The following is a 15,805-nucleotide window of genomic DNA, read 5'->3' on the forward strand; positions in this document are numbered from 1 at the left end:
ACAGTCTTTGGTTTTCTGATTTAGAACACTTTCTCCCCTCCCCTACTCCAAGAATAGACCTAAAAAGTAGAAGCATAAAGATGTTCCACTTTTAATGCAGAAATGTAGACAATTAGCTAGTTAGTACTGTCAGTTGTACCCGCCCACCACCTCAAAACAAGCTACATTCTTTAAATGTTGTAAGCAACTTCTAGTCATATTTATGCACATGAGCTTACACCCTATACGTGTGAAAAGCAGGATATTCTTTCAGCATCAACTTGTGATTTCATAATTGTTGAAATTCTTTAAATGAATAAAGAGTTATAGACTGCTTTTGTGACAATAAAATCAAACTTTAATTGGGGAGCCAAATAATATTGCCTTTTCTTGCCAAAATTTTAATTTATACTTTTTAGTAGAAAACATAACACATTTCTCATTCATTTAACTAATTAATCCAAATGAAAAAAGTGAAGTACTATAATCACAGGTATACTAATAAACACTTTTACAAAGATATTCAGAAACATTTGCAGCAGGTTTTATAAGACTCTGATATAAAACAAAGTAAAATGAAACATTTTGAATTGGCAAAATCAGTTTACCTAGCCTAAACTGCTTCAAAGAGGCATTTGCACTTCTTGTCCTGGCTTCATAAAACAAAGTAAAATAAAACATTTTGAAATTTCAAAATCAGTTTACCTAGCCTAAATTACTTCAAAGAGGCACTTGCACTTCTTGTCCTGGCTTAAAAAGAAACCCTGAAATTACTTTCTTTTATCCAAATCAATTGACCATATTAGCTAATCTGCATAAAGTCTATGAGGATACATTTTGATAAGTGCTATAAACACAAAATTAAGACAAATCTGACAGCTATTGTCAGATATATAGCACATTTAGAAGGGCCTTTGTTAATAAAATGCCTCTAATGTATTCAGAGGTATAGATTTCAAAGGGCAAGTCTGTATCTGTTGCACATCTGTTTCTCACATCATTCATTAAAGAAGAGACAATGATGTTCCCATTTCACTGAAAACTAAGGTGACTTGTTTAAGGTCATATAGTCCGATCAGTGGCACAAAGACATTTATTGAAGGCCTCAGAATACAGAGTACAGGGCTTCCTGTTGGTAGATTTACCTTCTTAACCACACGGAGATGTGATCCAAGCATCAAAACAAGTGTGAGTCCCTTCAGGTCTGGAAAATACTCCAGCCATAACAGGTGAAGAGCAAAGTCAGCTCAAGATTTGTCATATGCTACACAATTTACAGTAAAACACTGGGAAAAGAGGAAGCTGATGCGAGGAAGAGGGAAGAATGATTTGAAAGATTATAAAATGGCAAAGTTCCTTTAAAACCTATAATAAGCTAAAACAAACTGAAAAAAAAGGTCTTAGTTGGGAAGCCAATATTCAGACCAAAGGAGTGGGTGGGAGAAGATGATGTAGAAGGAGGAAAGCAGGAAATTATCCATCTTAACAGCTCAAAGGATTTGGCACATATCTATGTTATCTGAATAATCTTGAAATTTCTTTGAGGTAGACAAATGTTAGGAATAAGTTGAGTCCATGTAAAACAAAAAAGAAAGAAAGAAAAAGAAAAAAAAAGAGAAGGAAGCTCTACAATCCTTGGTTATTTGTAAAAACCTCTTTTAGTAAAGTGCTTAGATGCCAGCCATTTTATTCCTACATTTAAAGGCTGATTGACATTAAGTGTCTTATAGGTAATGGACAAAAGCCAAGTTGGGCTTTAAAAAAAGCTTAAAGCCTACCAAACTTTACAGTACGTTTCTAACTTTTTATACCTTCTTTACATGGAAATTATTGTTTTCTCCTCCTTGTCCCTTGGTAAGATGTTTCAAGTCTGAGCTCAAATTCACTTCTCCTGTGAAGTATCCATGATTCCCTCAGTCAAATGCAGCGCTCCTACTCCGAAAGTCCCACTACACTCCAAGGTCACTTCTGCTGTGTTGTGACTGTTTGCCCGCTTGTCTCCCCACTGGACTGGAAGCTACTCAAAAGGCAACCCTGCTTCATTTTTACGTCGTCAAGACACAGCACTCTGTGGGTACTCAAATAAATCAATAGTTCATCCTATTTACAATCTCTCAAGCAGCTCATTTTATGTTAGTTGCACAACTCGGAGGTCTGGAGTTCTTCACATGAAATTTAATAAATTATCCTGCAAGCTCATTTTTATTCCCATTTTTTACCCAAAGAAATCAGTCTACCAGGGCAAATAATGAGGTTGCGACCTTAGTCCCTCTTCCTAACCTCATTTTTTAGTTACGTTCCTTTCATTAATATGTCCTTATACACTTACAAATAAAACTAAGTCCCAAGAGGGCAACAAAATATATGATTCTTAATGATATAAAAACGAATCTTTCTGATACTAGGTCTTTTATACTAGAAAACTAAATTCTTGTGCTTGAACATCATTTTTAAGCAGTTAGTGAATTTGAGAATCTGAACTGCCACTTGAAATATTCGCAGGAAAGAAACATTATGAACCAAATGCAGGAACATGGCTATTCAAAGGGACATATTTTTGTACTTGTTTTGCTCCAATTTCTGCTACATAGACCGCTCCAGTCTTTTTGTCGACTTCCAGGAGATGTGGCAAAACTTGATCTGCTAGTTGGATTGTGCTGATCACTGAACACTCCCCAATGCTTCCCACCGGGGGTGCTGCTACAACTGAGAGCCTGCTAAGATTCAGCTGGGCCACAATCAAGTACTTCCCATCAGGAGTAAATCTAAGGAGAAAGACATTTAACATAATAAATGTCTGTGAAATAAACATAAGGGGTTTTTTTTTCAACATTTTAATCCCCTACTGTGCCAAACAACAGTAGGCATCTACTTGCTGAATGATTCTTTTAAGGAGAATTTGAATTTGATCTAATTCTGTTTATGAGGGAATAAGATGTCCATGATGGTAAGCAAAGCCAAAGATTAGCTTCAAGTTTTTAAAAGTATCAATATCATAGTCCATAAAATGAAACTAATGAAGAACTGACATTAGGCTGGGTTTGATTTTGTCCTGTGTTTAAAAATTTACCAAGTAAAGGCTAGAGGAGAGGTCTAGCATGTTATTTTTTGTGTTCCCTTTTTCTCAGATCTGAAAATCTCAGATATCAAATTTCTCTGTATATTTCTATTTTCCCCGATTCAAAATTAACAATAAACATTTTAAACTTTCAGCTAGCTATTCAGAAAAGTGAGATATGTACACTAACTAAAACAAGCATTTTGCAATAAAATGAAACAATTACCTGACTGAAGAAGGTCCCTCTTCTGTGAAACAATTATTCCATGCTCCTAACCACTCCCCAGTGTCTTTATCAAATACTTGGATTCTTTTATTTCCTCGGTCAGCAACCCACACCTGAGAAACACACAAAAAAAGTCAATTGAAAAATATCCATAATATGAGAAAAAAAAGGGAAAAGAACATTTATTTTCATTAGTTTCACATACACTATCTCACTTAAGAGGATTCCAAAGAAGGTAGTATAAGTCCCATTTTCAGATGAGGAAAAACTAAAGTTCAGAAAGGTTACCTTCTCTGAAGTGAGCTTACAAGCAGGAGAGGCACAACCCAAAGATGTCTTAACCCAAAGCTTATAATACTCTCTCTACTATTCTAAATGTGTGAATAACTAAAAAGCTGGAGTACTCTACCATAATGCAGGGGATCAGTAGATAATGAAAAGTGACAACATTCATTCATTCCTTTAACAAGCATTCCTTTTTCAATGAGTGCTACTGGCTTGTCAGCTCCTGGGCCAGGCAACGTGACAAAGAAAAGCAGCCTTACTTCTCAAGAGCTCAAGATAGCAGGATGTGAGGTATTCATTCATACTGCAGTATCATTAAACCCATACCTGCTATTACCAAGGTATGTACAGAGTGCTGAACCAACTAAAGAAGCAGCTTGAGATATTTTAGCAACACATAAAGAACGGTAATAGGTTTAATTTAGATTTGTTATACACTGTAATGGGTTATTAAGGAACTTGTTATAAGACAAGAAGTGAGATGCACTGTAAATGATATTTCATGGCTACATGCATGTAACTTAATGCATAAAGGGAAATGGTTTTTGATGACTTATGGCCAGGGTTGTAGAGAGGTATGAAATAACGCACTGGGAGTGGGTCAGTCCTCTTTACTTCTACCTCCCTGCTTTTGGTTCTTTGGATTTCTTGGGTTTGTGGATTGAGAGATTATTTCTTCAGTGGTAACCCTGACTACAACTTCATCAATGTGTGCGAATTTTGGTAGCCATTGAATTCATCTCCAATCAGAAACAAATCAAAACTCACTACACCATTTAAGAAACGTTATTGATGCCAAAATAAAGCAATTTCTCAAGGTCTTTTCCTGATCTATGATCCTTTATTAAGGATGGGTTTTCTTAAAGATTTTGAGATTAGTATACCAGACAAATGACCAAGGAAGAAGTACAGTTTACGCCTTAGGATGGAATGATACTTTAGATTGTAGCATCATCTTTCCTGCTCAACATGCAGTGAATTTTGATTATGGGAACTCCTGTTTAACACATAACAAGAAGTCTGGAACTGACTAACCTTTCATATAGGGTCGTGGTGATGATTAAATGAGTTAATTATATAAAATACTCAGAACAGAATTGCTATTGTTATAAAACAATTGTGTATAATTGACACTCTTTATCACTCAGGAACGCCAGAGTACCCCCATCAGATGATTTCCAAAGCCTTTTAGAAGGGTGTTCCTCACCATGATGAATTTACCTGGGTCAAGGTTTTGCATGCTCTGAAATTTGATTTTTTTTTCGTAGCACACAATGAGTCACCCAAGCTCAGAAGGATAATGTGCAAAAGCTTAAACTTTCCAGTTCCCAATTTACATACAAAGTTCACATGGTTGATTAACGTCTTATGGCAGATCAGAAGATTTAATGATCAAAACATTCTCATTTTTGTCAATCAATTATGATTAGGAAGCCAAGTCATAATTAGAAGTTTGTTTGCTGAGCACTGAATCGGAAGTAGAAATGGATTAAATGCCTAATGGTATGAAGGCAAGCAGCCTAATGTATCCATTGTGTGTCAAGACATTTACTCATTTAATAAATTAAATAAATATGACTATGTACTAGGCACTAAGAAATAAAGCAAAAGAGATTCAGTAAGCACTCTCAACAGCCTAACATCTATTAGGGGAGACAGACAAATGATTATAATATAGCATGACAGTTACTATGATAGGAAGTACAGGCTGCTATAGGAAAAGGAGGAGAAACTAATATACAAATTTTTTGGTGGGGGTTTTGTTGTGAAAAAGTAACCTCAAAGAAGTCAGATCTATGCTTAGAAGTTGAGTAAAGGCAAAAGAGATAGCAGTGAGTAGGGCAGAAAAGAGAGAAATTGATTGAAATTTGTTGGCTAAAGCTTTCTGTTCCCTAAACAAAGTGGAGCTAGTGAGAACAAGAGTTTGCCTAGGTGACTCTTTTTCAAACTTCCAAGATTAACCTCTCCCACTCCACTTTAGATCAGCACTTTTTTTCTTGAGAAGTGAAAAGATATTCAAACACTTTTAGTGGAGTTTTCCCAGTAAGCGGGCAACTTCATGTTCACATCCATTATTTGTTCCTTCTATCCTTTTAAATGGTACAGGAAATCCATTTTGCTCATTTCTAAATATTTGGGGAACCCCCTCACTATACGACTCAAACATTTGTAAGGAAGTATGTGTGCACACCCAGCCCCAGAGTAATTACCCAGATATACCCACTAACACACGTCTCCACATGCCCAGACACACATGTATACTACAATCTATATATACATGCCCACAAACACACACACACACACACAGAGACACATGCACAAACATATGCAGATGCATAGTCCCAGATACAATGACACTGTATTTTTACCCGACCAGCTGAATCAACTGTAACACTGTGAGGTATGTTGAACTTAGCAGGCCCTGTCCCATTTTCTCCATGCAGCCAAAGGATCATGAAATCTATAAATGGTAAAAATATATAGTCAGAACAACATAGAGAATGTCTCATGCATTTGCATATTTTATGAAACAGGTTATAAAGAACTATTTAATTACACCGCTGGTTCACTTGACTATGCTTTCTCGGCTTTAGTTTCTCCTCCTAAGTTGATTTTGCTTTAAGAATCAACACCATAGACTACATTTCATTGTTTCATACATAACAGATCTGCACCTCCTGATACTAGAGAGGACAGAGAAAGGGCACTCAATAAAATGCTTGCAGATGAATCAGCCTGTAGGATACTTGACTCTGGACTTCTAGGTTTCTAATTTCTACACGCCTAATTGAAGAGGATACACACTTAGCTCCTGAGCCCACTAGAAATTCTCATACTATTGCCAGTTACTTTTGGAGGAATCTCCTAGCCTTTGGTGAAGACAGTCGGCCTGTTATCAGGATCATTTATCGTGGGCAATCATACTCATCTGTTTTTCAGTTTTCTGGCAGTAATACACTTAGCTCTTTACACACCGCTTCATACACAACACTTAAAACATTATACCAAGTATCAAACAAATTCAATCCAATGTATAATATTTTTATAATACCATAAACAATTCAGTCACGTACCTTGGGACAGTTTGATCAATCTGTTATTCAATCCTCCATCTCCATCCACAATGTAAATATCTCCTGTGTCCTCTACATATAATTCTGCTGGGTTATCAAACTGCAAAGGATTCAAACCAGTGCCTTTTTTGCCTGGAGTACCCAAGACTTGAACAAGATCACCAAAAGAACTGTATTTTTTAACAGTATGACCAAAGAATCCTATAAAGATAGATATGTACATCTCACAAATAAAACCACTATACAAACATTCAGATTTTTCAAGTAAGCTAAGAGCAAAAATTTGATAGAATTAAACAGTAATAAATAGTTGATAGACTTAGGAAATTACATATAACAAGCACTACAGTTTCTTTGTAAATTATAGCCAAATTTGATCACGAATTAAAATCTCCATTAGTACAAAATAAGCGGATTCTAAATTCAAATAAATAACATCCCCATAATTGACTCATTATACAGGAAACTCAGAATGTTAAAGTACTGGGGCAGCATTTTCTTTTTTAATCTCTTGACCTTGAATAAGCATTGCTTATGAAAGGAAATCAAGAAGAAAACGTAAAGGGAACAACTTATATTTGAAACTGTTACTTTAATCATCCATATACAGATCTTAAATTTCAGTCAGTCGACAAAAACGTTCTCTATGGTACAGATTTTTTTTTTTTAACTGCATTTTCACCTTGTGGAGACATTCAAAATGCAAACCCTCAACTTTTCTTTGCTAAGAAGAAAATAATCTTTGTAAATCATGAGTATCTTATTTTCTCATGTTAAAATTTCTTTAAGTTAAAATTAACAAGCAAGAGCATAAAGCAGACTATTAATAAGGGAATATCATAAAGCAGTTAACAGAAATCAATTTGAAGGTACATATACCAAATTAATTGATAGGTATTCAAAAGACAAACTGGATACATTGAGCTTACCAGAAAGTGAATCCGCTTGCATTACAATTCTATGTTAAATAATTTATTTATTATTATACTTTTGGACAGTTGAGCTAAAGTTTATAGCAATAAAAAACACATAAGCCTCCAAGTTTCTAAAAACTAGCAAAAAAAAGACTACCAATAAAATTTTTTTTTTTTAAAAAAGGCTAATTTGTAGCCCTATTTTTCATTAGAGAAAATTTATTCCTTTGGGAAATAGGAACATAAAACTGTCTTCAGATCTCTGGGTAGAAAATTAGCTGTAATGGAAAAAATGAAGAGATCATCTGTGCTCTTTTTATTTCTGGGAATCAATGAAATCTCATTTTTAAAAATCACATGAATAAAACGAACTAAAAGTAATGGTCTTTAACAGTTGGATCTTCAGGAAAAAAGTGAAAATAGACTCTCATTACAGTATTACAATTCACTCAGTGATAATCTATAGATTTTTTTTGGTTGAACCAGAATCTTACTATGTAAAACACAGCATGAAATAAATGGGCCATCAGCTGACGCCCAGAAATCTTATGGGTTCTGAGAACAGCTGCGATAATGGCACTACTTACAGAAACTGAGAACTCATTCTCTCTAAAAAATGGTATCTGAATCAGCCAGGACTGTATGTTCCCTGAATTCAAGAACATAACTGGGCCAAGGAATACCAGAAATAATGTCTTTATAATCCCATTTCTTCCTGAATTCCTAGGGTAATACCAGGACATCTCAGGTATTGCCTTAAGCTACAGCCACAGGTGAATTGTTTCTCTGGAAACTTCCTCCATAGCTGCCATTCAGCTGTGCTCACTTCATTTTTCAGCTTTTTTTTGTACTAAAAATATCTGATGGCAGGAAGATTTCAGACATACTTCAGTCAGTAGAATTTCAAAAACATTAACACCAATTTCTGCAATCTTTGCACTTTGAGCAACAAAGCAGTTACGATTTCACAATCTTTTATGAAAGAGAACTGGAAAAGGAAAATAAGAGTCAAGGATTCCAGTCATTGCTTTTAGAGACTGCCACTTTATTTGGCTTCAGTTTAGAGTTATTTAATCTGAGAAGAGCAACTGATGCTTTAAAGAGGAAAAGTCCCTAGACAAGTTCAAGGAAAGATCATATTAACAGGCTCCTTGTCAAATTTCTTAATTCCACAGAAGCATAATATAAAGTTAGTTAAAAACATGTGATTTCACGAATCGTTAAAGAAATTACAATTAGATTCAGCAACTCTGATTTTAAACAATACGAACAAGGACATGTGCAAAGATGCGATTTCCAGTAAGATAATTTAATAGATATTACTATACATACCACTTCCTACATCCGTGATCCAGATGGATTGTTCATATAGAGTACTGGCTGCAAATATACCATGAGGTGTGTCAACTGTATAATTCCAGGCTCGTAGGAAATATCCATCCTCTGTGAACACTAATATCTTTGGGATGTTATCCCCTCTCTGAAGGTATACAAAAAATAACTTGTTAGGAGCAGTTTTAAGGAAAGGTAATCTGTATCTTGGCGAAGAAAAAAAAAATAACTGAGAATTTTACTAATATTTCAAAAACCACTTTCAAAATCTAACATATCTTTCACATTCGAAACCAAAATACTTGAAACCAACTCAAAAATAAATTGCACAATTAGCATGATATAAACGCATATGGTCAGTTACTACAGCAATACAGGAAGGCTGTTGTTTCGTGTTCATAATTTTTTTAAATCTCTATTTTACTTACTTGACCTATGTAAACCAATCCGTTGAGGGAGTCAACTGCAACACAAAATGTTGTTCCGCTAAAATATTCTGGGTGCTTAGGCCAATCCACATCCAGCCGGTAAAGAATTTTCTCAGTTCTCCAGGAAACTGCGAAAGCAATGTTCCTCAAAACCTTAAATAAAATCAGACAATTCAGATTTAGTTTACCCTGTAGGTAAGAAAAAAAAGCGGGGGGAGGCGCGGGTGGTAACAGGGCTTACTGTTAAGCATGCCTTGACAACTAGAAGTTTGCTGGACTGAAATAATTCCAAAGAAATGGGCTTATGCGCCTAAAGACCAACACGACCACAATAGAAGTCTGCAAATTATTTGAGGGTGTAGTAGGAGTTGGGAAAGAGGAAAATGGCGATGTAACATACACAGATTTTTAAACTCAAATTTTATAACAGTCAAGGCAGTTCGGACCCAGGTGCAAGCTTTGAGACAAGCTACTGAGGGAACCAGGGCCTGCCACCTCCATCCCACGACCGTGGCGACGCCTCCCAACAGGGCTATCCGCACACCCGACAGCCATTTCCTCACTACCCAACTCACTGGAGAGCCACAAAAACGCGAATGCAAAACCAGAAATGCAAGAAGGAAGCCAGCACCGGCTACGCAGACCCAGAATCTCGCCATGACCAGACGGGAAGCCTGGCGAGGGAGGGTCCGCAGGTGTCTGGGGGAGGACCTGACAGCCTCAGGCCCGAACGGTGTGTAGCGGCACAGAGGGTCTGCCCGGGGCCCGAAGACCCTATCTCCGGTTTCCCCTCCCTGGAGGCACGAGCTTTGAGTACGAAAGGGGACAGAGACCAGGGTGAATGAAAATCAAAGAAGACGAGTTCCGGACTTCGTGTGCATTTCGGGGTCCCCGCCCTTATGTCAGGTGCTTCGGGCTCACCCAGTGACCACCCTTTCCCGCCCGCAGGGCCGTCCGCGCCGCTGACTTCCAGTGGCCACCAAAGTATGGGCGCCCGTAGATATGCCTTAATCGCTCGCCATTTATTCTTTTTAATTCAGACGGCAAAATCAAAAGATCGCACACTCAAACACGAGGTATAGTGGGGATGACATTCAAAATAATGACAGCTAGGCTTCGGGAAGGATTTTTGCCACATCCTATTCCTACCATCCAGGCATACGCTATGGATGCCTATGTTCCCACACCAGGACCCCACCTCTGGCTTTCAGGAAAGAGGGGCCCAAGCTGGCTGCGCAGTGTTGAGTTTACTTGGGCGCGACTGGCCCTATAGTAGGTCCCCATGAGCTGGTGGGGGCTGTAGGGGTAACCAGGCAGGGCGCCTGGCGCTGTTGGGGCTGCGTTTTTCCGGAGTCCCCCTATGCGAGGCCGTGCCCCTCTTCGCCCGGCTCCCGGTGCTCTCCAGCCGCCGGCCCGCTCCCGGAAGCCGCAGCAGCTGGTAACAAAGAGCCTGCCGGCCCGCCTGCTGCCGGGGCCGAGGTACCCAGGAGTCGAGCGCAGCGGCTGGGGATGAGCGCGAGCCGGACCATGCGTCCGGGTTCGCGGCGGTGAGAGTCGCGGCCGGCGGCCGGCGGCCGAGGCGCAGGTGCGGGTCGAGAGACCGGCGCCTCCCTCCCCGCCGCCCGTGGACTCCGAGTGCAGGTGTTTCTGCTCTGCCGGCCGCTCCACCTGGGCAAGCGGCTTCAAGAGCTACCTGTGGCTGCACCTGGCCCTCAGCTGCAGGGAAACGGCACTCAGCCCCGCCGCAGAGCCCGGGTTTTTCTGCAGAACTCAGGGGACCTGGCTCTTGCCCGAGGTGCCCTGAAGCATTGTGTGAATAAGCTGGGGAAGCCTGACTGGAGTGTTTTTTCTTTTTAATAAAAAAAAAGTTTTTCTGAGTCTCAGTTTTTAGAAATTTTTTTGCGAAGTTTGCAATACTCTCTACCTCTTCGCATTCTCTCTTGCTCGTGGAGTCTTTTTCCTCCTCAACTATAAATATTTTTACTATCGGCGGAGCTGACCAGGGATGAACGTCTTGTAATTGCAAGTATAACTGTTAAAACCACGTCGGGTTAGTAGTCAAGATGGATAAAAAGTCCTTTGAAATGGTGCTGGATGAAATTAGAAAGGTAATTACACTGGATTCCAGGAATTATTTTATGAGATGAATTCTCGTGGTTTAGACTCTCTTTGAGGTACTGTGTGCAGATTGTGCAGAATGAGGATCCTAGGATTGCCAAATTGGTTTGAATTCTCACGTGTAATGGAGGAGTTTATATCTTGATACGTTTCCAATACAAATAGAAATTAACTTACGTTAACGCCGAATTTGAGACTCAGGACAGTGTCGTGGGAATGGTATTCAGACGGCCCTCCGTTCCAAAGCTCTGTACTTTGGGGCAAGTGGTTTAGTATTTTTGAGTTTATTGCCTCATCTTTCAGTAACACAAGAGTGACTGAAAACTAGAGGTAATACGCAGAAAGTTTCTTTTATGGTAGTTATTATGATGGGGTTTTCAAATCTAAGCATAAGGTAGAATATATTTGTTGCTTCGCCATGCAAAATTCGTGTCCTGATGTTAAGTGTGGCATTAAGTTTAAAGTCACGTTCTTAGGAATTGGCCGTCAATAACTTGAGGTTCAAATTTTTTTCTCCTACTTTCCAAGTTTTTGCTGCTTTTTGAGGCTGTTGTGTGGATCCCATCTCCCAGAGTGAACCAGCAGCAACAATTCTGGAAGGTAGTCTTGAGCCTAGCAATATTTCAAGCACAAAAATACCGAAAAGTTACCTATTTTAAAATGTAAGGACTTGATGTAGCATTGTTACATCAATACACGGTGCTTTCCTTCGGCCTTCCGGGCAATTATTCTTCCTCACCTGCATACCTTTACGACCCTTGACTACAACGGAAGAAATTGTTCCCATGTGCTCTGGTGCTTATTTCAGTTTACAAAGGTGTTATTAAAATTGTCTCTGGTCTTGCACTTTTACTTTGGTTTTATACAGCTTTTTTGGTTTTTCAAATTGACGTGTTTGAGTTTTCCTATTTGATAATACTGAACGTTTTTTTTTTGAACAAATTCTGCTTTTGCAAATCCAATGTGTCCAATTAATTTTTGAAATAAAATGTTGGTTTGCTAACTCTATGCCTAGGAATTTGTCAGAATTTGTTCGTAAGCTGATTTTTAGTTATTTTTCGTGAGAAAATAATTGGTGAGTCCAAGTAGACCAGCAGATTTTTTCTTTTGGAACATACAGGGTCTCGGTGTGCATATTCTCTTCCTAGTGTCATAAAAATGTCACAGTAAATTCTAAAGAGGGGAATAGGGAAATTTTCCAGATACAAAAGTCCTGTTCACATGAGATGACAACTTAAGTCTATATTTCTGGTGAGCAGTTAAAACATGTCTTCTGCTGGCTTTGCCAAATGATTAGATACATCAGTATTGTCATGGTCTATTAAAATGGAATAAAATATTGGCATATCTAAATATGAGCATTACTGTTGATTTTTTAAAAAATTGCTCTTTGTGAATGTAAGTTTAAACCAGGTCATCTCTTGAGTATCACAGTGAGTTTATATAATAGATAATACTGATTGTCATTACTGTCATTTAAAACTAGTGGCATTTAAGAAGCCACTAGCCGAAGAACTGGGAAAGGGAGTAGAAAGGGGGAAAAAGCGATGCTTGATTGATTACTCAAAAAGGAGGGAGTAATAGCTATTAATTAGTGAGCACTTACTTTGTGAGCCTGTTTTTAAGCACTTCTCCAGTCATGATTTGTTTTGATTCTCCTTACAACCCATGAGGTGTAGGCACTGTACTTCTTACTTAAAGCTGGCAGCCTACTCTCTGTGAGGTTAACTAGTCAGCTCAAGACTCCCCAGGTGGGAAGTTAGGGCCAGTGGGCCGTATTCAAACTATGCTTGCAGAGCACCATGCTGTCCTGCCTAGGGTTACAGCTGGGCCTCTCAGGCATTGATGGAAGAATTGAGATACGACTTGGCATCAGTACAATCCAAGACTTTGTTCAGAAACTTGTATTTGACTGTGTCCGATTATTATATTGGTAGTAAAACTCCTAGGAGTATATTATTTAGAATGCCTTTTTCTCCCTTTTCAGTGAATATTGAACTACTGAGCACGCAGGATACTTCAGTTGACTGGTCATAATACTTTTTCCTAGCAGAATGATATATGTGAAAAATACGATTATAATTATTTTGTAGTACAAGCAAAGGGATTAGTTTATTTTTAATGATTAGTGGCAACCGACTTAAGATAGCTGTTTCCATCTCTAAGATGAGCAAATAGCTGCAAGGGGAGCCTGTGTGATTTAGTGAGCTCTAGATAGTACTGCATCAAAGCCACCAACTTCTCCCTCACCCACTGAGATTCCATAAAGGAAAGGAACCATCACTTACTGATTACCTATTATGTGTCACATCTAATGTCCGCTATTATAGTTTGCATAGTAACTCTTTGGGGTTAGTGAATGGTGTTCCCTGTATGAGTGAGGAAGCTCAAAGGGAATTAAAATACGTCTCAAAGTCTACACTGCCAGTTTAGTGGCAGGCACAGACAACGAATTCAGGGCTTCTTGCATTCTTATATCCCTATAGAAACACTGAGAACCTCAACTAGACCTTGTCTTATTCTTGCTTCCTGTCACTTAGCACATAGATACTCAATAATTGATGAGTAACAACTTCTGATATGTTTAATCTTAAAAATGACAATATGATTGGATTTGGAATGTTTTGAAACTCGTTAATTAAGTATTTAGGAAATCTAAATGTAACGCGTGCTAACGTTGAATCATGTCTATTACAATTGTATTCCCTTTCCTCATAGAAGCGGGTAGGGAAGCCCAGCAGATCTTCCTGCTTGCTCAGTGTGTCCCTCACAGTAGGGAACCTGGACAGGTGGAAGGAAGGGCCTCTCACCACAGTGACCTTAGTTCGTCTGCATGACAGGGCTGAAGTAGACCTGCCCCTGTTGAGTTGCTTAGGCAGTTTTGATAGATGCTTATTACTGTGCTGTTTACGTATATTAATGATGTTTTACTGTGTGTGTGTGTGTGTTTTTTTTTAGGCTGTTTTGACAGAATACAAATTAAAAGCAATTGAATATGTGCATGGATACTTTTCTAGTGAACAGGTATTCCTCATTATTTGTTTAAGCAAAGCCTTCTTTTTATACCAATGTTCTGGTTCATGTGTGCTGGCCGAATTCAGAATTGCTTTTACCTTTTTGCTGTATTTATTCAGGAACTCGAGAAGTTCTCAGTTTTGGCAGAAAACTTCACAGAATTTATAATTGAGGGACTAAGCACCTCTCCACTTTCACCCCAATTCCTATTTTAAAATGATTTTAAATATAGGGTCTTAAAGCAATTCAAAGCGTTTATGGTTCTGGGCACAATATCAAAGGTTTAGAAACTTGTCATGGTAAATTTACCCAAATTTTTGTAGTTACATGTAAGACAATTACAAAATTCATCATGTAATATAAAAGAAAACGTGAACAAATAATGAAATGTTTTTATATGAAGCCACTAAATAAAAATTTCAACAGTAAGAAAAATACACAGTGTTATTAATAAGTAGTTGCTGTAACTGCCGGATTATTAACATTTTAAGCATGATGGTTTAGTGAAAACTTCGTCCCACCTTGGGGCAGTTTGCTAATTAAAGTAAATGTGTGTCACACACGCAAGGGGGCATGTTTCTGAGGGATAGTTGGAAAATTCTTGATAGAGAAATCAGGCATAAATATTAATAAGAATGGAGAACAGCTCAGGGAAAGGATGGACAATAAATTATGTATTGAGTTAATAAATGCTCCAATTGAGTTAGTAAATGGTCCAACTTTTCATTGGTTTCTCAAGAGCTTCAAAACTTGAAAGCATGAATGACCTTAAGCCTATAGAAGTTCTGCCCACTAAATTCTCAAAAGCTACTTTATGATTTGCATTTGTTGTCTTTATGTCAGTTTTTCAGCTTTCCCATTGCTTTACAAAGTTACTTTATGCTCTTAAAAATTTAAATGTTTTGGCCAGGCACGGTGGCTCACACCTGTAGTCCCAGCACTTTGGGAGGCTGAGGCAGGTGGATTACTTGAAGTCAGGAGAAGACCAGACTGGCCAACATGGTGAAACCCCATCTCTACAAAAATACAAAAATGAGCTGGGCATGATGACTGGTGCCTGTAATCGAGAATCGCTTGAACCCAGGAGGCGGAGCTTGCAGTGTGCCAAAATCGCACCATTGCACTCCAGCCTGGGTGACAGAGCAAAACTGTCTCTCAAAAAAAAAATTTAAATGTTTTAAAAAGATTTATAATTTCTTACAGCTAATAGCATTTTTTTCTTGTGTGTATGTGATGTACCACCCTGAGTGATGTTTCCATTTTGCTAAAGTCATTACAAAGTTTATTAAGCCTACTTTCTAAATGAGCTTATTGTATTAAAGATTTTTCTTTGTATCTTAGATATGGTGGCTTGTAAAATTTTGTGGTTGGTAAAA

General features: G+C 38.2%; 2 protein-coding genes across 4 annotated transcripts in view; one reads left to right on the top strand and one right to left on the bottom strand.

Annotated features, from left to right (window-relative positions):
* Positions 1 to 319: 319 nt before the first annotated feature.
* Positions 320 to 10,282, bottom strand: NHLRC3 (NHL repeat containing 3). The gene is made up of 7 exons (XM_023208872.2): positions 9,872 to 10,282; positions 9,297 to 9,449; positions 8,869 to 9,016; positions 6,623 to 6,823; positions 5,918 to 6,009; positions 3,264 to 3,376; positions 320 to 2,744 (listed from the first exon to the last, which is right to left on the bottom strand). The coding sequence occupies exons 1-7, from the start codon at positions 9,953 to 9,955 to the stop codon at positions 2,492 to 2,494; spliced, it is 1,044 nt and encodes a 347-aa protein (XP_023064640.1). The 5' UTR covers positions 9,956 to 10,282; the 3' UTR covers positions 320 to 2,491.
* A 223-nt stretch (positions 10,283 to 10,505) lies between these two features.
* The window catches only part of PROSER1 (proline and serine rich 1), a 28,755-nt gene continuing 23,455 nt past the window's right edge, over positions 10,506 to 15,805 (top strand). The window contains exons 1-2 of one of the 3 annotated variants that reach the window (XM_023208869.2): positions 10,506 to 11,404; positions 14,373 to 14,438. In XM_023208869.2, the coding sequence (XP_023064637.1) occupies positions 11,360 to 11,404; positions 14,373 to 14,438 (111 nt within the window). In that variant the 5' untranslated portion in view covers positions 10,506 to 11,359. Of the gene's footprint in view, positions 11,405 to 14,370; positions 14,439 to 15,805 lie in introns of those variants that run through there. The other 2 variants (XM_023208870.1, XM_023208871.1) reach the window with 2 other exon arrangements.

This window comes from Piliocolobus tephrosceles, chromosome X (genome assembly GCF_002776525.5).
Source record: "Piliocolobus tephrosceles isolate RC106 chromosome X, ASM277652v3, whole genome shotgun sequence".
Lineage (NCBI taxonomy): Eukaryota > Metazoa > Chordata > Mammalia > Primates > Cercopithecidae > Piliocolobus > Piliocolobus tephrosceles.